Source organism: Leptodactylus fuscus, chromosome 11, assembly GCF_031893055.1.
Source record: "Leptodactylus fuscus isolate aLepFus1 chromosome 11, aLepFus1.hap2, whole genome shotgun sequence".
Lineage (NCBI taxonomy): Eukaryota > Metazoa > Chordata > Amphibia > Anura > Leptodactylidae > Leptodactylus > Leptodactylus fuscus.
Window position 1 is genome coordinate 88,366,093 of NC_134275.1, and position 22,500 is coordinate 88,388,592.

At 45.7% G+C, this 22,500-nt stretch overlaps 1 protein-coding gene across 1 annotated transcript in view; it reads left to right on the top strand.

Annotated features, from left to right (window-relative positions):
• Nucleotides 1-10,127: 10,127 nt before the first annotated feature.
• LOC142185094 (cytochrome P450 2G1-like) overlaps nt 10,128-22,500 on the top strand; it is an 85,189-nt gene continuing 72,816 nt past the window's right edge. The window contains exons 1-6 of the mRNA XM_075260347.1: nt 10,128-10,295; nt 10,385-10,547; nt 14,787-14,936; nt 18,294-18,454; nt 19,137-19,313; nt 20,956-21,097. Coding sequence (XP_075116448.1) covers nt 10,128-10,295; nt 10,385-10,547; nt 14,787-14,936; nt 18,294-18,454; nt 19,137-19,313; nt 20,956-21,097 — 961 coding nt within the window. The remainder of the gene's footprint in view (nt 10,296-10,384; nt 10,548-14,786; nt 14,937-18,293; nt 18,455-19,136; nt 19,314-20,955; nt 21,098-22,500) is intronic.

Below are 22,500 nucleotides of genomic sequence, written 5' to 3' on the forward strand. Positions count from 1 at the left end.
TAGATTTTTTTGGTAATAGACAATGTTGTTGATGAGCTGTGATATCATTGCATGACTAGACTACACTGCCCCCTGGTGTTTGATTCTATATTGCAATCTGCGTTTTATGTATCCACGTCAATGCCGGCCCGTTGGGAAAAATTTCCTCCTGTATTTTTTGTGTATCCACGTTTTAATGTTGTTTAATAAAATTTGTTTTTTAAAAAAATGTCATATTACATTGAGTATTGCGTGTATCTCATTCTTTCTTCCTTTGTAGAGTATGGGGGATGCACGGGAGAGATCTTGGAGGCGGTTGTGTGAGGAGCGGATGAGAGCAGGGTCAGACTGGGGTGTCTGGGGCCCACCACTGGAATTGTTTCTTGGGGCCCACCACCAGCACCCTGCAGACCAGCGATACCGAGACAGGACGGGTAAAGGTAATACCATCTCGGGAGCCATGCTACTCACCCGCCATACAATGGGCAACAACGCACTACCTAAACCTACTGCTACACTCTGTATGGAAAGTGATCAGCGCGGCTCCGAGAAATGTTACCATTACCTATAGCCGCGCTGTCCTGGAAGAGCTGATCTGCAGAGGTCCAGGCTGTTGTATCATCACAGATGTAATATTGACAGCCGATCCTAAGGACAGACCATCAATATTACAAAGATGGATCAATCCTTTATAGTGATTGTCCAGGAATTGGAGCGACCCATGTGCTGGGAGGGAGGTGTAAAATAAAAAAATAAATAAAAAGCGCCCTCACCTGTCCCCATTGCTCCGTTGTCCGCTGCCAGTGTCCATTTAGTCTCGTGCCGGCACCTCCTTGCTGGGAGTCCTGCACCTCATGTGACCGCTGACACCAATTAGATACAGGATTTCCAGAAATAAGGCCATGAGACTGAACAGACACAGGCGGGAGGATAACGGGGGATGGGGGCAAAAGCTCAATGATAAACATTGCGTCTCACTGTTGTGCCTAATCCTTATAGAGGACCTTTCACCATTTGGGGCACATGCGGTTTAATACACCGCTAGAAAGCCGACAGTGCGCTGAATTCAGCTTTCCGGCTCTGTGCCAGCGGTGAAGAGCTATCCGTGCCATTACCATAGCTCTTCACTGTCAGAAGGCGTGTCTTACAGTCTGTCAGGAACGCCCCTCCTCACAGTAGCGTCTATTGCGCTGTACTGTGTGAGGGGGCGCTGCTTACCGCCTAGTGATCACGCTGAGCGGTGGGAACGCTACCTCCCCCCAGTACACGTCTATGGACGAGCATTATCAGGAGGGGAGGGGGCATTCCTCACCGCTCATAGTATAGCGCAATAGGCGCTGCTGGGAGGAGGGGCGTTCCTGACTGACTGTAAGACACGCCCTTCTGACAGTGAAGAGCTACGGTACCGGGACCGATATCTCCTCACCGGGGGCACAGAATGGGAAGGCCGACCGTGCGCTGAATTCAGCTTTCCGGCTCTGTGCCACCGGTGAAGAGCTATCCGTGCCATTACTGTAGCTATTCAGTGTCAGAAGGGCGTTTATGTCAGTCAGTAACGCCCTTCCTCGCAGTAGCGTCTATTGCGCTGTACTGTGTGAGGGAGCTTTGCTTACCGCTTAGTGATCACGCTGAGCGGTGAGGAACGCTACCACCCCCCAGTACACGTCTATGGACGAGCATTATCAGGAGGGGAGGGGGCGTTTCTCCCTGATCTCACAGTACAGCACAATAGACACTGCTGGGAAGAAGGACGTTCCTGACAGACTGTAAGACACGCCCTTCTGACAGTGAATAGTTACGGTACCGGGACCGTAAGCTCTTCACACCGGGCACAGAATGGGAAGGCCGACCGTGCGCTGAATTCAGCGCACTGTCAGCTTTCTAGAGGTGTATAAAACCGCATGTGCCCAAGGAGGTGAGAGCTCCTCCTTAACATCTCAATATACTGTACATGACACTATAAGGCCTAGCACAGTGTCCCGCAGCCAAAAAGCGCTGTGGAAACACCCCCCCCCCCCCCAGCGGCAACGCATCAGTTTTCTTGCAGCACTTTATACAGAAACTCCACAGAGGTTTCCTGCTTCCATTATACCTATAGGGACACCGCCAGGGTTTCTGTAGCTATAAGTGACATGCTGCAATTTAAAAAAACTGCCACAGTTACTTAGACACTCATAGGCTGCGTTCACACGATGTAAAGTGGAGAGTGATCTGGCACGTCTACGCGTGTCAGCAGTTTGTGCGCTCAAAAAGATCCCATTGATTTCAATGGGAGTTATGAGCTTATACGCCGCGTTATTTTGCGCCCGTAATTTTGCGCCCGTAAAATTACGGGCGCAAAATAACGTGGCGTATACGCTTGTAACTCCCATTGAAATCAATGGGATCTTTTTGAGCACACAAATTCTGAGACGCCATATACGTGCCAGATCACTCTCCATTTTACATTGTGTGAATGCACCCATACATATACATTCATATATACTCACACAGATATAGATATATATACCGTATATATAGAATAGCATATATACATTTATCCTACTAATATTATAAATGTGAAAGTTTGTGGGTTTGGATGTTTGGGGGGGCAGCTGCGGTCGCACCGCAAGGGAAGGGGGGGCATGGGCACAGGCAGATGTAAGGGGGGGGAGGAAGGCGCATGGGCGCGGTAGAGCATGTATGGGGGAAGGGACCTGGTGCGCGGGGAATGGGGGGGCGGGGGGCAAGCCGTAAATAGGGAGGGGGCCCAATGGCATAAGGAGTGTGGCGGATCATAGCCACCATGAGTTCGCTACATATAAGCGGCTCAGCGCCGTGACCAACCTGCAGACTAAGTGGCGGGCACATGCTAGTATACCATATATAAGTCAAATATATACTTACATGTATACTAAATATAGCCATACACTCACTCATATACATTATAGCATATATACATTTACGTACATTCATATATAAGCTATATATATATATATATATATATATATACATATATGAATACTATATATACTCCCCTATATACATACACTCACACATTATTATAGCATACTGTATATACACACACATACCTGTATACAAACATACAGTCCTAACACAGTATACAAGACACATGCTTTAACCCTTAAGTACTATCATGGAGTCTATCCTAATGATACGTGTATGGTAGTGGTGTATGATGGACACCATGATAGGACTGAAGGGTTAAACAAATGTACACATATACATATTACACATTACATCTTACCAAAAAATGAAAAAAAAAAAAATATATACTGACATTTGTGAAGTAGAAAGGTGATGATCTGGTCGCAGCAGTAGCAGTAGCAGACGTCTCTCTGTCCCCTCACAGTACGATGTGAGCGATGACTGACTGCTGGGAGGGGGAGGGGGAAGTCCCGGCAGAGAGTTCTACATAGGATGGTAGTGATAGCTACTGCAGCTGCTGCCCCGGTGTCCTCAGTCATCCCTGGCAGGAGGCTCCTCGGTGTAAGTGTTGGAGCCCTGGGAAACTGCCGGCAGCCGGCCATCTTTAATCATTACAGTGCTGCCGGCAGCCGGGGCCCTGAGCTTACAGACCGGCCCCTGCCACTATCAAGTGCTCAGTTTGCCAGTGCAAATGCATTGGTTCCGGGGCCCGACCCGGCCACTGAAAATCCCAATCAGGCCCCTGACCAATGCTTCTGCATTGGGAAAATGAGCACTAATAGTCGAGGCTGGGGCCCATCGGGGGATTCCCCGGCGGGCCAGTCCGACCCTGACCATGATGCATGTTGGGGGGCTCAATCCCCACCTTACACCTAATAAATTAAATTGAAATTAGGCAGAAGGATCTCTAGGAAACATCCCCATTATTATTCATTTGGCATGAGGCAATTTGTTGACTCTCTCTTTTGCCTGGACGTCCAAGGCTTGGCTTTCCAGCTGTCCTGGCACTCACGTGATGCAGTTTGGCAATTCTCTGCATTAGAGTAAGAAGGTTGTATCTGTGGCACAAGGTTCTTTGTACATCCGTATACATGCTGTCCGAGTGGTATAACATTATCTGTGATATTCACTGAGAAAACGTGAATGCAAAATGGCTCCAAATTTCTTATCCGTTAAGAGCAAAAAGGTTCTATCTCCTTCCGCCAATAGAATGGCTGTCTGCATCAGCGTGCGCATGCGCAGCGTCAGAGATCCGCTTTGGCGGAAGGATTCCATTAAACAGGCCAACATGGCGTGCAGGCTTAGACGTGATGCTGCTGAAATAATTGGATATTTGGAGGAATTCTCTGATCTTAGTGGCACTTCTGGATCTGAATATTTCCCATCAATAAGTGAAGACACTGAGAGCTGTTCTTCGTCAGAGGAATTTTCCTCCAATGTTACAGTTGTGATCCAACCACCAGGGGCCAACTCTTGTAAGAGGTTGTAAGTGCTGGATTGTTTGGCCGGGTTCACATCTGCGTTTGGTATTCTGTTTGGGAAGTCCACATGGAGTCTCCCGAATGGAATACCCAACGTATTGACAAGTGGTGAGCTTATGGAAGCACATGGACCCCATAGATTATAATGGGGTCTGTGTGTCTTCCATGCGGTGTCCAGATGAGTCATGTGGAGAGGATAGTAGTCCATGAAGTACTTTTCTCTCCATATAACTCCTGTGGACACTGCGCGGAAAACACACGGACCCCATTACAGTCTATGGAGTCCATGTGCCTTCATTGTTCACTGCTTGAAACATTTCATATCATTATATGAAAGTTGCTGTTTTACAGATTTATAGATTTCCCAAAAGTCATGAACGCAACTGTAGTGGCAGATGCAAAAAAAAAAAAAAAAAAATTACATCAAATCGATATTCAGATGGTGCCAGTAGAGATGAGCAAACAGCAAAATATTTGATATTCAATATTCGTTTCGAGTAGCATCTCAATATTCGACTATTCGAAAGAGTATCGAACCCCATTATAGTCTATGGGGAAAATGCTTCGTTTCAGGGGATCCCACCATTCACCTCAGGAGAGTCACCAAGTCCACTATGACACCTCTGCAATGTAACTGGGACAGCAGGGGGCGCATGTCTGGGGGCATCAAGTTCCTTTATTATGTCGGGATCCCTGGCAGCTTGCGATATGCGGGAGATGACTTTTTCCCATAGGAATGCATTGACCAGCATTGATTGGCTGAATGCCATACAGAGTACAGCATTCGGCCAATCAACACTGGTTCTGCCAGAGGCTCGTCTGTGAGGAGGCGGAGTCTAAGATCGGACCAGAATGGAGACTGCTGTGGACCAATTTTAGACTCCACCTCCTCCGGCAGAACCAGCGTTGATTGGCCAAATGCTATAGTGCTGGACGTACACTCTGCTCAGCTGCATCTCCAGAGTAGCCCAGCTGAGTGCACCGCCCAATGTAGCAGTGCTGGCCCATGTAGCAGTGTAGCAGTGTCCAATGTAGCAGAGCTGAGTGTGCAGCAGGGTTCAGTTGAACCCTGCTGCACAATCAGCCTGCTGTATCTCTGTGTGTGCTGAGCTCTGCTGCTTCTCCGTGTAGCAGTGCTGTGTCAGCACTGCTACATCTGAGATCGGACCATAATGGAAACTGCTGTGGACGGATCTTAGACTCCGCCTACTCCGGCAGAACCAGCGTTGATTGGCCGAATGTTGTACACTGGCCAATCAATGCTGGTCAATGCATTCCTATGGGAAAAAGTCAGCTCGCGCATATCACAAGCTGACAGGGATCCCGACCAGATAGAGCCCCAAAGAGCTGGGTGAGTGACATCCCCCCTAAATAAAGGTAACCCCTAGCTAACCCTGCCTGTACATCTGTCCCTGTCTCACAGTCACATAGTTCACAGTCCCAAATTAATTGAATGTTAAATCCACAATTCGTATAAATTGGAGGTCACCTGATTTCGGCCGCCAATTCCTTTTTCCGATTTTTTTTAACTGCCTTCGTTGTCGTAGTTCCTGTCCCACCTCCCCTGCGCAGTTATTGGTGCAAAAAACGTGCCAAGGAAGGTGGGAGGGGAATCGAATTTTTACTGCGTTTGCCTTGTTGTATCTGATTGGAATCGAACACCTCGAACGGCCTGATATTTGATTGAACGGTGTTCGCTCATCTCTAGCTGCCAGCAGTGAATGTTGTTTATTACTAAACTGTATTGAAGATAAAATAATTGGTTATATGATTTCCAGTTTCTTGTGCAATGGTAACTGCAGAAACATGGAATACTAATAACAAGCTTCTATTATTCAAATTATCTCTTCATATAAACAAGTTCTCGGCCGCACGTGTTAATACTCATCTATTTCAATCCAATTATCATTGTTGTTTGCAGCATCCTCCATTGTGGTCTGATTTTAGACTCCGCCTCCTCACAGACGAGCCTCCGGCAGGACCAGCGTTGATTGGCTGAATGCTGTACACTGGCCAATCAACGCTGGTCAATGCATTCCAATGAGAAAAAGTAAGCTCCCTCGTAACAGCAAGCTGCCAGCTCTCCTGACTAGCAAGGACAAGCCAGCGGCAAATCAACGCTTGTTCTGCCTCAGGCTCGTCCTTGCTAGTCAGGAGAGCTGGCAGCTTGTGGTTACGAGGGAGCTTACTTTTTTTCAGTGCAACTGCAAGCGCTGTGCAGTTAAAGCGCACGGACCCCATAGACTATAATAACTGCACAGCGCTCCTCCTAAACACTCTCCTCCTGCTACTCCTGGACTTGGTGACTCTCTGATTCCTCCTAGTGAAATAGTGGTTTCCCCTGAAAGGAGCATTTTTCCCATAGACTATAATGGGATTCGATATTATTATTAAAGGTGGCGTATTGTTTCTTTAAGGCAGCATAAATAGGCTGTCAACACCCTATGTAAGATTGTTGTAGACTATAGGGTGCTGTGACTCCTATTAAATAACAAAGTCTAATCGGACTCGATATATAACTAGAAAATATATTCGTGGACTGAGTATAACAATAGGAGGGTAAAACGTACTGTAAATCCCAACTGGTGAATATCAGCCCAATGAGTTTAGATTTCACTACAGGAATCCTTAGGGAGCGCACAGCAGGGGCTTTAATAGTTACTTTGTAGCAAGTACTACACTTGTTGGGCACTGGCTGCTACAATTTAACTAACAAACTTCATTAGCACATAAATAATAACATATAACCTTTATTTAAGTCAGCTAAAAACAAACAAACAAAAAAAATGATAACGTGACCCATGTCAAAAACTAGTGAATTAAAACCACCAGTATATGAAAGAGAGGGTATGCTAGGTCGTCAATGTGTTCTAACCAAATGGTCCCCTTCTCTTTACTAACAAACAATGCTGGATAGCCCTATTCATTAGGAACCCCACTTCAGTTGTAGGGTTGGGTAGATTTAGTTGAGAAGTCAGCTACATGGAGGTATTAGATATTTGTCAGCCCCCTCCCTGTCTTAGCCTCCCCACGGTCCACTACCCCACCCCCCTATAGCTAGGTGTCTTAAGTAGAGACGAGCAAGTAGTACTCGATTGAATACCACTCGCTATTCGAATGTAAAAGTTTGAAGCAGAACCAGCGTTGATTGGCCGATTTCTATACAGTCGGCCAATCAATGCTGGTTCTTCTCCTACCTTTAGAAGTCTTCTCCTTGCAGCGTCCCCGCGGCTTCTTCCGGCTCTGAATTCACTCTGCCAGGCATCGGGCCTGGGCAGAGCCGACTGAGCATGTCCACTTGTAGTGCCGAGGCCTGGCAGAGTGAATGAAGAGCCGGAAGACGCCGCGGGGACGCTGCAAGGAGAAGACTTCTCGGAGGATCCAGCCCGACCCTCACTCGTGGACTTGGTAAGTATAATTTGATCGAACGTTGCCTACCCCTGAGACGAGCATTTTCCCCCCATAGACTATAATGGGGTTCGATATTCGATTCGAGTGGTTGAATATTGAGGGGCGACTCGAAACGAATATCGAATCTCGGACATTTTACTGTTCGCTCATCTCTACTAGTGACATGACATCTGGTCAGATTAACCCTTCACTGTTTCAGTTCCATGTATCAGTGAAAGCTAGTGAAGCACAAAACTCTCTCAACGCATTTCAATAAGATTATCTCATCAGGAGAGGATGTTCTAATAGATGTCTCAAAGGTAGATCTAATCCTGTAGTTATAACCGCATTTCCCGGCCCCCCCAGTAGTGGGAGCCAGTACTCAGTGTCAAACGCCAACTCATGTGAACGCCGGGGTTTAAATAGCACCCGTACGTCTAGAGGGCACGCCTCCCCTTATGATGTCATGGACGCATCTACCAATCATCTGCCTCCTCCTTTCTGGGATTCCCCTGGGGGTGTGCTTCTTCTTTCCTCTATCGTACAATCCAGCAGCGCTGTTCCTGATATTAGACAAGCAGTTATGAAGAATTCTAGGTAAGTATATAATGATACAAGATACAAATAAGCTTTATTAGCATTACCAAAGAATAAGACACTTAGTGTTGCCAAAGCAAAAAGAAAGTTGGGGGTGGTGAAGGGGATGGGTACGGGGATCGTGGGTTGGGGGTTTGAGTGTCTTTAGGATCTCCTCATTCTTGTTTGGGGCGTTGGGGTGTCGGTGGGTATGGGTTAGACAGGCAATGGGGGGGCTTAGGGGGGTTTATTAGTCCATGAGGGTGGGTGGTACAGTCCGTGGGGTCTTTTGGGTGGTGCATGGGGGGTTTAATAGTCCATGGAATCTCATCTTCCTCTTAGTTGGTGACCGCTATATGGGGAGGTGGGGGTGGGGCGGTTGGTTTGGGGTATAACAGTCCGTGGAGTCTCATCTTCCTCTTCGTTGGTGACCGCTATATGGGAAGGTGGGGGCGTAGCGGGGGTATTGGGATAAATATAACAGTCCGTGGAGTCTCATCTTCCTCTTATTTGGCGACAGCTGGACACGTATTGGGCAGCGATCTCCACAGTGGCCTCTTCTTCTCCCAGTAGGATGTAGAGTTTCCTCTTCTTGTTGACTTTTTCCCATAGGAATGCATTGACCTGCATTGATTGGCCAGTGTACAGCATTCGGCCAATCAACGCTGGTTCTGTCGGAGGAGGCGGAGTCTAAAATCGGTCCACAGCAGTTTCCATTCTGATCCTATTTTAAACTCTGCCTCCTCCGGCAGAACCAGCGTTGATTGGCCGAATGCTGTACACTGGCCAATCAACGCTGGTCAATGCATTCCTATGGCAAGATGAAGCAGAGCTAGCCTTGCATTTAGCTCGGCTACTCTGGACAGCTCAGCTCTGCTACATCCAACCATCCCTCCATCTACTCCTCCTGTCACACACTACTGTCAACCATCCCTCCAGCTACTCCTCCTGTCACACACATCTCGTATGTAGCAGAGCTCAGCACACACTCAGCAACAGAGTGTAGAGATGTAAGCAGAGCTGAGTGTGTGCTGAGCTCTGTTACACCAGAGATGTGTGTGACAGGAGGAGTAGCTGGAGGGATGGTTGGATGTAGTGCAGAGCTCTTTCATCTCCGATGTCCGGAATAGCTAACCGCACGGTTAGCTCTACTATATCTTGCCATAGGAATGCATTGACCAGTGTTGATTGACCACTTTACAGCATTCGGCCAATTAACGCTGGTCAATGCATTCCTATGGGAAAAAGTCAGCTCGCGCATATCGCAAGATGACAGGGATCCCGACCAGATGGAGCCCCAAAGAGCTGGGTGAGTGACATTCCCCCCTAAATAAAGGTAATCCCTAGCTAACCCTGCCTGTACATCTGTCCCTGTCTCACATTCCAAATTAAGCGAATGGTAAATCCTCCATTCGTCTAAATTGGAGGTCACCTGATTTCAGCAGCCAATGGGTTTTTTCAATTTTTTTAATTGCCCCCGTTGTCGTAGTTCCTGTCCCACCTCCCCTGCGCAGTTATTGGTGCAAAAAATGTGCCAGGGAAGGTGGGAGGGGACACAAATTTTTCCTGAAGTTGCCTCGTGGTGTTTGATTCCAATCGAACTCCTCGAACGGCCTGATATATATATTCGATTGAACAGCGTTCGCTCATCTCTAATAGTTATTAATAAGATGTCTCCTCCTATCCATGTGTATTGTGCTGGAGAGGGATCACTTATTCGGAGAAGATCTGTTCACTGGTTGTCATTTTCGGATCTAAGTCTATGAACAGACCATGGACGTTACATGGACGGGAATCCTGATCCTCATATGTATCTTCATCTACACAACCTGGGACACCTTTTACCGAAGACGTAACCTTCCTCCGGGTCCCGCACCCCTGCCTCTTATAGGGACATTGCTGCACATTAAGAGAGGGAAGCTGGTGGATTCTCTCATGAAGGTCGGTCAGATTCTTTCCCCATTATACATCCACAAAAAAAAAAAAAACATGTTAGAATTAAATTTTGGATTTTCTTTCTTTTTTTTAAGTTGTGGGATGAATATGGCCCAGTGTACACCCTTTACTTCGGTCCACGACCGGTGGTTGTTCTTTGTGGATATGAAGTTGTGAAGGAGGCGCTCATTGATCGGGGTGAAGAATTTGGTGCTCGGGGCCGTCTACCCGTACTGGAGAAGTTTACCCGGGGTTATGGTAAGGGTAACATTTAGTTATTGAGAGCCCGATTCCATAATCAGATTCTGAAGCACAGACATAATGGTGAATAGAGAACTGCTGTGCCCCGGACCATACGGAAACGTGTTCTACTATGCTGCACATCTATGATATTTTCCATTAGACGTCCACTTTTCTTGTGTTATATCTGTAGAAAACAGCCGGAGTCTTGGAACTCAATGTAACAACTGCAATACTGGGCACGCTCGTATATATGTTTGCACAACCTTTTAATGAGCCAACATATTAACCCCTAAATGATCCGTTCAACTACAGTCTACTTGAATGGAAGTTTTATGGAATTTATTGTTTCAGTTATAAGGAAAACTTTCCAAGATCGAAAACAAAAGGAGAGACACCGACACCGAGCGCACTAAGTGTAGTATTTACCATACAAATATGGAGTGATAAGACCTAGAGATGAGCGAGTAGTACTCGATCGAGTAGGTATTCAAAATACTCGTATTAATTGGCCGAATGCTATACAGTCGGCCAATCAACGCTGGTTCTTCTCTTACCTTTAGAAGTCTTCTCCGTGCAGCTTCCCCGCGGCATTCCCTCTCTTCATTCACTCTGCCAGGCATCGGGCCTGGGCAGAGCCGACTGCACATGTCCGCTTGTAGTGCTGGCAGAGTGAATGAAGAACTGGAAGACGCCGCGGGGACGCTGCAAGGAGAAGACTTCTCGGAAGACCCAGCCCGACCCTCACTCGTGGACTTGGTAAGTATAATTTGATCGAACGTTGCCTACCCGTTGAAACGAGCATTTTCCCCCCACAGACTATAATAGGGTTCGATATTCGATTCGAGTAGTTGAATATTGAGGGGCTACTCGAAACGAATATCGAACCTCGGACATTTTACTGTTCGCTCATCTCTAATAAGACCTCAACAGCTATAGACCTGTAGTATTGACATCCCACCTGATGAAGGTCCTAGAGAGACTGGTCCTGACACACCTACGTCCTTTAGTGAGCTCCGCTCTGGACCCCTCCAGTTTGCCTACTGGCCAGGCATTGGGGTAGATGACGCCATCATCCACCTTCTTCCCAGAGCTCTCTCTCACCTGGAGAAACCTGGGAACACTGTGAGAATAATGTCCTGTGATTTCTCTGAAGCTTTCAACACCATTCAGCCAGGACTACTGAGGGAGAAGCTGGACCTTGCTGGAGTGGACCATCACCCGTCCAACTGGATCCTAGACTACCTGACACCCCGCCCTCAGTATGTGAGAGCCCAGGACTACAAGCTGGACCTTGCTGGAGTGGACAATCACCTGTCCAACTGGATCCTAGACTACCTGACACCCCGCCCTCAGTATATGAGAGCCCGGGACTGTGTGTCTGACACTGTGATCTGTAGTACGGGGGCACCACAAGGTCCAGTTCTTGCCCCATTCCTCTTCACACTTCACATCTAGCTGTTACTTACAGAAGTACTCCGATGACTCTGCTATAGTCGGCCTCATCACTGACAGAGACGACAGGGAGTACAGAGACTTAATCTGCGATTTTGTTGAATGGTGCCAGCAGAACCACATTAGGATTAGTGCTGGGAAGACCAAGCAGATGGTGGTGGACTTCAGTAAACGGAGAAGTGCTCCGATCCTGGTGGAAATCCAGACAACATGCATTGAGATAGTCAGGACCTATAAGTATCTGGGTGTGCCCCTCAATAATAAGCTGGACTGGGCCGATCACCTGGAGGCGCTGCACAGAAAGGGCCACAGCAGACTCTACCTGCTCAGGAGGCTGAGGGCCTTTGGAGCCCAGGGGCCACTTTGCGGCGTGAACGCTTTCAACAGAAAGTTCGCAGAGTTTTCTTCCACGGGCTTTCTGTTATAATTATATCTACGGGAAAGCTGCCGGTGTTTCCATAGATATAATTGACATGCTGCGATTTGCAAAGCCGCAGCGGCTTTGCAAATCGCAGTGTGTCTGCATAGCGTTTTTTTCCACAAAGTGGGGATGGGATTTGCATGAAACCCATCCCCTTTGATTGCACTGTAAAACGCCGCGAAAGGGGAAGGTATTTTTGGAAATATAAGTTTGTATTACTTTCCTAAAATATTATAATAAAAAGGTCAAAGCAGCAGATCTGACAATAAAAAAGAAGGACCTTTACTGGCCTTAAAGTGTTTGTGTGTGTATATGTATCAATATTATAAAAATGAGTTCTGGTCTGTCTGTCTGTTCTTTATGCGCGACCAGACAACTGGACCGATCTTCACCAAATTTGGCACACAGATACATCAGGTGTCCGGGAAGGTTTAAGATGAGACTAGAAACTCGCTCGGACGTACCGTTCCGAAGATACAGCTTTCCCAACACCCTGACCCCCCCTATTAGCCAATACAAACCTGCAAGTTTTTCACTCATATTCCAACTACAATACACACGGTCACTCCACATGTACAATCCAACACTGATATCCAAACTGAGATACACACATCAGAGGATTAGATACCCAGTATCACATGCCAAAGGATTAGATACACGCATCTTCACACAGTTCCACACACCGGAGGATTAGATACACAGGTCAGCACACAGTACCACACGCCAGGGGGATTAGATACGCAAGTCTGCCCATAGATCCACACACCACAGGATTAGATATGCGCTACTGCACACAATACCACACGCCGTAGGATTGGATATGCGCCAATGCACTCAGTTACACACACTACAAGATTAGATATGCACATCTACACACAATTCCACATGCCAGAGGATTAGATACACGAGTCTTCACACAGTTCTACATGCCACAAGATTAGATATGCACGTCTGCGCACAGTTCCACACACTGGAGGATTAGATATGCACTTCTTTACACAATACAACACAATGAAGGATTAGATATGCGCCACTGCACACAATACCACACGGCGGAGGTTTAGATACACACTACTGCACACAATACCACATGAGTAGGGTTAGATACACACGTCTGCACACAGTACCACAAGCCAGAAGATTAGATACGCATGTCAGCACACAGTACCACACGCCAGAGGATTAGATACATGTGTCTGCACACAGTACCACACGCCAGAGGATTAGATACATGCGTCTGCACACAGAACCATACGCTGCAGGATTAGATACACAAGTCAGCACACAGTACCACAAGCCAGAGGATTAGATACGCACGTCTGCGCACAGTTCCACATGCAGGAGGATTAGATACACATATCTTTACACAATACTGGAGGATTAGATATGCACGTTGGCACACAGTATCACACAGTGGAGGATTAGATACACAAGTCTGCACACAGTACCACACGCCAGATGATTAAAAACGCATTTCTGCATACAGTACCACAAGCCGGAGGATTAGATACGTGCGTATGCACACAGTACCAAGCGCCAGAGGATTAAAAACGCATTTCTGCATACAGTACCACAAGCTGGAGGATTAGATATGTGCATATGCACACAGTACCAAGCGCCAGAGGATTAGATACACGCATCTTCACACAAATCCGCACGCCAGAGTATTAGACATGCTCCACTGCACACAATACCACACGCTAGAGAATTAGATATGCACCACTCCACACAGTGCCACATGCCAGTGGAACAGATACGTGCATCAGCACACAATACCACACGCCAGAGGATTAGATACACAGCTCTGCACAGAGTACCACACATTAGAGTTTTACTCCATGTTTCAATAGCAACCCAGCCATTTTTCTTCACTTCTTTATGTCAGCCTTAAAGGGGCAGGGCGCTGTGGATGACACTGTTACACGAAGTCACATACACACAGCTTTACTCCAGGTCTCCATAACAACCGATCGCAGGTTTTTCACTGGTATCCGAAATGAGATACACATGATCACATAATACACCAGTGCAAAACTGGACAATTCGTATGGGGCCATTTGAAGAACATGATGGCGATGGTAAGAGCTGCTGCTGGAAAGCAAAGCTTATGATGCTGCAGATGAAGATCAGGTTAGTTTATTCATTGCCATTTCCAAGTCATACAAAATGAGCATCAACTTTATCCAGAAAAATAATATAGATTTTTGTACTAATAACTTCAAAGCAAATTCAGAATGTAATGAGTTAAATGTAAAGAAAGTGACTGCACCAGGGCTGGGTCATGGCTCGTAACGGCTCCATCTGTGATCAAAGTATCAACGTAAAAACCTTGTTCCATCTTATGGGAAAAAAAAATCACATTCTGCAATGTTCCCTTATAGGTATTAGTCTGAGCAATGGAGAAAGGTGGAGGATCCTCCGAACCTTCACTGTGAAGACAATGAAGGACTTTGGGTTTGGAAAGAAAAGTATTGAGGGGAAAATCCAAATAGAAGCGCAATGTATCGTGGATGAATTCAGGAAATCTAATGGTAAGACATGGAGTGCACCAGCCTCATATCTGGACATAACTGATCTACAAGTATGACTGACTATAGCACCTAATACTGGAAATTATGTGAATATTACAGGTGTTACCCAGGACCATGGCACTGAGCTCCAGTGTAGCTTCCAGGAAGTGACATCATCTTACAGGGTCATGTTCAGCCCCTTTCATTTGTGTGATGTCACATCCTGAGAAGATCAATTCTATCAATTTGATCAAATATTGCACTAAGAACCTCCCATTTGTATATACTATATTGCCTATAGCAGTAATGCACTTTAAACTTCATATACCGAATCATTTCAAATTTCTCAAACACTCCCTCCATGACAGACCCAGCGGAGGTACAGCTCTAATCATGAATACACAAGAGGTTAAAACGCCCCTCCCTAGTGTTTTTTCTGGCCCCTATATACAAATAGGTCCTGGGCTTACTAGATGATGGATGAAGCAGCAGCGGGGCTTGGTCTTACCTGCCCCCTTGATTATGTTTCCTTTTCCAGAGCAGGTCTTTCTTCTCCTTGCCAGCACTTCACAGCAATGCTAAGGTCCTCTTGCGGGAACTCTCAGCCATCCGCCTCTTCCTTCATCCTTGAAGCCATGCTATAGGAACTTGTGCCGGTGCATGGCTCTCTCATTAGACAGAAAGATTTGTTTAACACAAGTAAAAAATGTCCTAAATTGTTGGAAAGCAAAAATAACTCTGTAATGAGGGATTGTGCGGCGTCCTTGTCCAATAGATCCAGTTACCGTGGATGCCAGAAACCATTGTATCCAGGAGTATTTTCAAGAAACTTGGTCTTCAGTTCTGAGAAGAAAGTCACATTTGTGGCACATGTGAACCATTAATGGGGTACAAAGTGTAGAATCTGCAAAGTCTGTCAGTACATTTAGTCTGCAGGGCAGAAAACCATCTCAGTCTCAGCTCTTCACCTCAAGGATCCAAACACAGTCAGGCAGATTTCCTAAGCAGAAGAGAAGTGAATCTAACCGAGCGGAGTCTAAACCAGGAGATTTACCTTCAGATCACTCAGATATGGGAAACTACAGAGGTGGATTTATCTGCAAATCAACATAATTCAGAAACCAGTTTATTCTCCTTCAATCCAAGGGAAGCCTTGATAGGAGTAGATGTGTTAGCTCACAAATGGGACTTCACTTTGGTCTATGCCTTTTCTCCAGTTCTATTATTACTGAAATTCCTGCAGAAACTATGGAGGGAAAGATCAAACGTTTTCCTAATACCCTCTCTAATGCCAAACACGGCATGGCTCAGAATCCTCAACAGTCTAAAAATAACAGAACCTTTACACTGGATAGCACTAGAGATGAGCGAGTAGGTATTCAAAATTCTCGCACTCGATTGAGTACAACTCGCTATTCGAATGGAAAAATTTGATGCAGAACCAGCATTGATTGGCCGAATACTATACAGTCGGCCAATTAACGCTGGTTCTTCTCCTACCTTTAGAAGTCTTCTCCACGCAGCGTCCCCGCGGCGTCTAATGGCTCTGAATTCACTCTGCCAGGCATCGGACCGGGGCAGAGCCGACTGCACATGTGTGCTACAAGAAAATGGCCGCTTTGACTGTAAGTGGCCATTTTCTTGTAGTGTGGGCATGTGCAGTCGGCTCTGCCCAGGCCCGGTGTCTGGCAGAGTGAATTCAGAGCCGGAATACGCCACGGGGGCGCTGCAAGGAGAAGACTTCTTGGAGAATCCAGCCCAACCCTCACTTGTGGACTTGGTAAGTTTTATTTGATGGAATGTTGCCTACCCCTGAAACGAGCATTTTTCCCCCATAGAGTATAATAGGATTCGATATTCAATTCAAGTAGTCAAATATTGAGGGGCTACTCGAAACGAATATCGAATATCGAACATTTTACTGTTCGCTCATCTCTAGTTAGCACTGATGCTTTGCAGCACTGTAGTCCTAGGTTTGAATCCAGCCGCGGTGTTTACATGGGTTGCTTGGGTTTCCTCCAACACCACAAAGACATACTAAATGTACAGGCTTTGGTTCTTAGCAGTTATTTACTAGCCATTACAGGGAGAAAAGATTCTTTTCAGGGGCAAATAGATTATGTCTTAGGAAGAAGCTTATTTTACTTGCCTGGGATTTTAATATGCAAACTTTTGTCCTTGTGTTGGAATCAACTATCAAATGCCTCTCTCGAGGGGCCGCACGGTGGCTCAGTGGTTAGCACTGTAGCCTTGCAGCGCTGGGTCCTGGTGTTCAAATCCCGCCAAGGGCATAAAACCATCTGCATGGAGTTTGTATGTTCTCCCCGTGTTTGCATGGATTTCTATCCCATATTCCAAAGACATACTGATAGGGAAAAATGTGCATTGTGAGCTCTATGTGGGGCGCACAATCTACATTTAAAAAAAAAATAATGCCTCTCTCGGGAAAACAGCATTTCTTGTAGCCATAACTACAGCCATAAGAAGACGTGAAATACAGGTTCCATCAACTTGGGAATCTCTTCTTAAAATCCAGGAGGATGGGATAATTGTCAGGTTTCTCTAGCCAGCTGCTGACATTACCATATCAACTTGGGAGGATTATGCATTTTTAGAAGCTTCTTGGCTTGATCCAGTTACAGGTAACATCCGAGGAGACTTAGATAAGATCGTGCCCTACTGAGACATGCGCCAACTATTAGTTTGTGACTCCTAGCTTGGCTCTCATTCTTTGTATGCCTGCTTGACTTCTGAATACCTGTTTGATTAATGACCTCTGGCTTTGTTCCTGGATTGCTCTTTAGCTTATATTAAAAGCCATTTGTGAAGTCGATTTAACCCAGAATCTGGCACTCTACCAGGGCTATGTCCGTATCCTGGGCTGAGAAAGCAGATGATCCAATAGCACCGATCTGCAAATCAGCAACTTGGTCATCAGGCCATATGTTTAGAAAGCATTACAGATAAAATGAACTGAAGACCTTTTGTTTGGTAGAAAGGTTCTTCAGGCCATTGTTCCTCCTTAGAATATTTATTTGGCACCTCTGGTGATGTTGTCATTGAGGGATTTATTCATTTTTTTGTAGATTGTGAGCCCCCTATAGTGATATATGATATAGGGATCACAATGTACATTTTTTCCCCCCTATCAGTATGTCTTTTGTAGAATGGGAGGAAATCCACACAAACACGGGGAGAACATACAAACTCCTTGCAGATGTTGTTCCTGGTGGGATTCGAACCCAGGACTCAAGAGGAATTTTTTGAGAAAAAAGAATTAGTACTTGATATATACATTTACTATTCTATGGAGGGGGGGGGGGGGGTTGTTTTTGTTTTTTTTAAATCTAGATATTACAATATTCTCTTCCGTTCCAGGTCAGCCTTTTGATCCACATAAGATGCTCATGGACGCTTTTTCTAATGTTGTCTGTGCTTTCATCTTTGGAGATCGGTTTGAGTACAAGGACGAGAGGTTTATCAGACTACTTGGAATTGTGGATGAAATTTTCCATCTAGCGTCTTCCACCTGGGGACAGGTAACTAATAGAAATAAGCAAATTGATTTGGATGAAACTGTATTTGACAAAAATTTTCAAAAGGTTTTGGCCTTCACTCAGTCCAAATACTTTTGCGGTTTGCCACCCAAGAATCATTATTACACACTGGGGTTTCTTCATAGCTGAGCATATAATAAACAGGGGCCCAAAAGAGGTGCAAACCCCCATATTTATATACTTATACTCACCTTGCATAACCTTTCTTGGAATTCTTGGTGGTCTTCCTGCCTCTTCTGGACTTATGAGCAATTGGGTCACGTCATGATACTTGTCACGACTGGGTCACGACTGGGTCACGACTTGTCACGACTGGGTCATGACTGGGTCACGTCATGATACTTGTGGTCCACCAGAACACATGACATCTGCCAAGAGGTGGGAACAGGACAGAAAAGGAACCCAAGGGAGCTTTGCAAGAGAGCCCAGGGGAGGAGACGGAAGGTGATTGTAAGTGTTTATCCTTCTCTTGCACCTCCCATGGGCCTCCACTTCTTATACTCTGGGGTCGGAAGAGTGCCTATGATCTATCCCATTAGCCATTGCAGAGATGACTGGGTCCATCAAATCTTGTAAATTATCTATCTTCAGTATTCATTATTTACTTGGCAAAGGTTGCAATCTTTCTAGTATTTGGTATTATATCTTCTTTGTAACTTTACAGCTGATGTCTATTCTCCCAACATTTATGAACCACGTTCCTGGACCTCACCAGAGGATAACCAAACTCTCTGAGGAAATGAGCGATTTTATACATGAAAGGGTAAAGGTCAGTCTGGAGACTGTGGACCCCACCGCACCCAGACACTTCATTGACAGCTTCCTCATCAGAATGGAAGAGGTATTATCTATTGAATAACAAGGGCCACAAGATGACACGTGATGAGCAAACGCTACAAAACTTGTCTAGTTACAGATTTGCTCATCCGAACCACTCAATTGTTTTCAGTTTAAATTAATTTGAACAAGTTTGGTGTGAACCACAGATGAGATGGTCTTAAAGGGCCCCACATATGCATGAATAGGCTTTAAAAAGGCCATTGCTAATGCTATATTAAACTAAAAATACGGTAATCATACCTTATCATGTACGCTGGGTGGACATGCACGGTCCAACGTCATCTTTAGCCACGCCTACATCTTCTTTCTTCTTGCAGTGATGTCCTCGGGTCTCGTCTTCCTCATCTTCTTCTTCCGGCATCATTGCTTGTAATCCCACACCGGCGCAGTAGCAGGGGAACAGTAGCAGGGGAACTGAGTATGCTCAGTTCCCCTGCTAGTGCGCTGACGCAGGATTGAAGACGAGGAAGACGGGACCCAAGGAGTAGCAGGGGGAAGATGCAGCAGAGCTGGCTGTGCGCTGAGCTCTATACACCTGAGATGCAGCAGAGCTGACTGTGCGCTGAACACTGCTGCATCTCAGGTGTAGCAGGGTTCAGCGCACGGCCAGCTCTGCTGCATCTCAGGTGTAGCAGGGTTCAGCGCACGGCCAGCTCTGCTGCATCTCAGGTGTAGCAGGGTTCAGCGCACGGCCAGCTCTGCTGCATCTCAGGTGTAGCAGAGCTGTGTCAACTCTGCTACATCTGAGATCGGACCACAATGGACACTGCTGTGGACCAATCTTGGACTCCGTCTCCTCCGGCAGAACCAGCGTTGATTGGCCGAATGCTGTACATTGTATGGCATTCGGCCAATCAACGCTGGTCAATGCATTCCTATGGGAAAAAGTCAGCTCGCGCATATCACAAGCTGACAGGGATCCCAATGAGATAGAGCCCCAAAGAGCTGTTTGAGTGACATTCCCCCCTAAATAAAGGTTATCCCTAGCTATCCCTGCCTGTACATCCCTGTCTCACAGTCACATAGTTCACAGTCTCATATGACCCGGATCAGAAATACACTATTCGTATTTAATGGAGGTCACCTGATTTAGCCAGCCAATTACTTTTTCCGATTTTTTTTCGATGCCTCCGGTGTCGTAGTTCCTGTCCCACCTCCCCTGCGCAGTTATTGGTGCAAAAAAAAAAGCGCCAGGGAAGGTGGGAGGGGATACAAATTTTTACTGCATTTGCCACCTGGTGTTCAATTGGAATCGAATATCTCGAGCAGCCTGATATTCGATCGCTGTTCGCTCATCTCTAGCTGCAAGGCATTATGGGAAGGTTGGCCTTGTATTCGAGGTCACATGAATCTTTTTCTCTGCGTTTTTCATGCTTTGACCTTGCAGCCAATTCTAGTTGAATCTTAGGTCGAATCCAATTCTATATGGATATGGATTTCTCATCTCTACGCCAGACCGAGCCATATTATGGTCACAAGGTGTCTGCAACATATGTAACATTGTGTCTAGAATAAAGAAAAAACTTATTACTGCAGAGTTTACTGAGACATTATTGATGAAAGAAATCCCCTAGAGTTGACTGCAGGAAACGTCTTTCGCCATGGAAGAATTAATAGGATGTTTTTCAATGATCTTTCCACAGGAGAAGAATAATCCCCATACTGAGTTTCACCTAAGAAATCTCCTGGTATCCATCCATAACCTGTTTCTAGCCGGTATGGAGACGGTCACCACCACCCTGCGATTTGCCCTGATTATCTTACTGAAGTATCCCGATATAGAAGGTGTGTGACTCCCAGAGGGGGGACTTAAAGGGGTATTCCCATAGTCCCTTACAATACTTCCCCATACCGTGGTCTTTTCTGGACATACAATGCTTGGCTGGAAGTTCCAACATGGCCATTTTACTGGTGAAATGCCCTGTATTAGATAAGTGACTAGTAGCACCTCCCTACCATTTAGTGCAGGACTAACTATTCTGCGCTGCTCTTCACTGTCACCAGGATTAGCTGCTCATTTAGAAACCAGGTGAGAGCCCTGTTGCTTTTCGGGTGAATTATGAATAATGTCCTTTTAAGAACCCTGAAAAATCTTCTAAGACAACCATAGAAAGGGATTAACATCCTCCAGCTGCTCTTTATGGCTTTTATATATAAAGATTTGCTCTATATACATTACTTATCCGATGATTCTTCTGTAAAGCGTACCTCCAGTTATAAACAACATCTCATACATGAATAGTACAGGTGAAAATAAGAAACTTTGTAATATCTTTTTATTAAGGAGATTTGATTCCTTCTCCACTTATTAAACTGTTCTCTTGTTCATTGTCTTCTTACCCAACCTCACACATATAATTCTATGGAGGCTAGTTAATTGATTTATTGTCTCATTCTGTGCACTGGTAGCCTCTTATCTACAAGCCTAGCAGTATTAAAAAGGTACAGAGTTGCAGAGTGTAGCAGCAGCAACTACACGGTGTTCCAAATTATTATGCAAATAATATTTTCTCACATTTTCAAAAATAACATCTATGAATTGCAGTCTTTGTCATGTTCCAGTCACCAACTATTAGAGAACAATTGAAAGGTTTTTGAACAAACTGCCTATGATAAGAGAATATTTTATTAAAAACAAAAAACACAAAATCCATGTTCTAAATTATTATGCACAGCAGAGATTTCAACCTTTTTATTTTTATAAAGAACAAAAAAATGGTGACTTGTGAGATTCTCAGCATTAGCCGGTTATTACAGACTGGAATCAAACAGTTTTCAAGTCAAACCTTTCTTCTAGGTGAGGTCACATTTGCACATCGGAGCCTTGTTCTCAACTCTCTTGTCCATTGTATTTGTCAGGTTTTGGATGGTTTCTGCTCCAATTGTTTTGCATGAGGACTGACTCCCCTCCCAGAGCTGTTGCTTAGATGTGACCCGCCATCATAGACACTCCTTCTGATGATGCTCCAGAGGTTCTCATTGGGGTTGGGGTCAGGGGAGCCTGGGGGGCCACACCATAACTTTGTCCCCTGTTATGCCCATAACAGTCAGAGATGCAGACGTGTTATTTGCAGCCTGAGACATTGGTGCATTATCCTGCATGAATATGATCTTGCTGCGGATTGCGCGGTTCTTCTTCTTGGACCATGGCAGGAGGTGCTGATGAGAAACTCCGTATACATTATGGG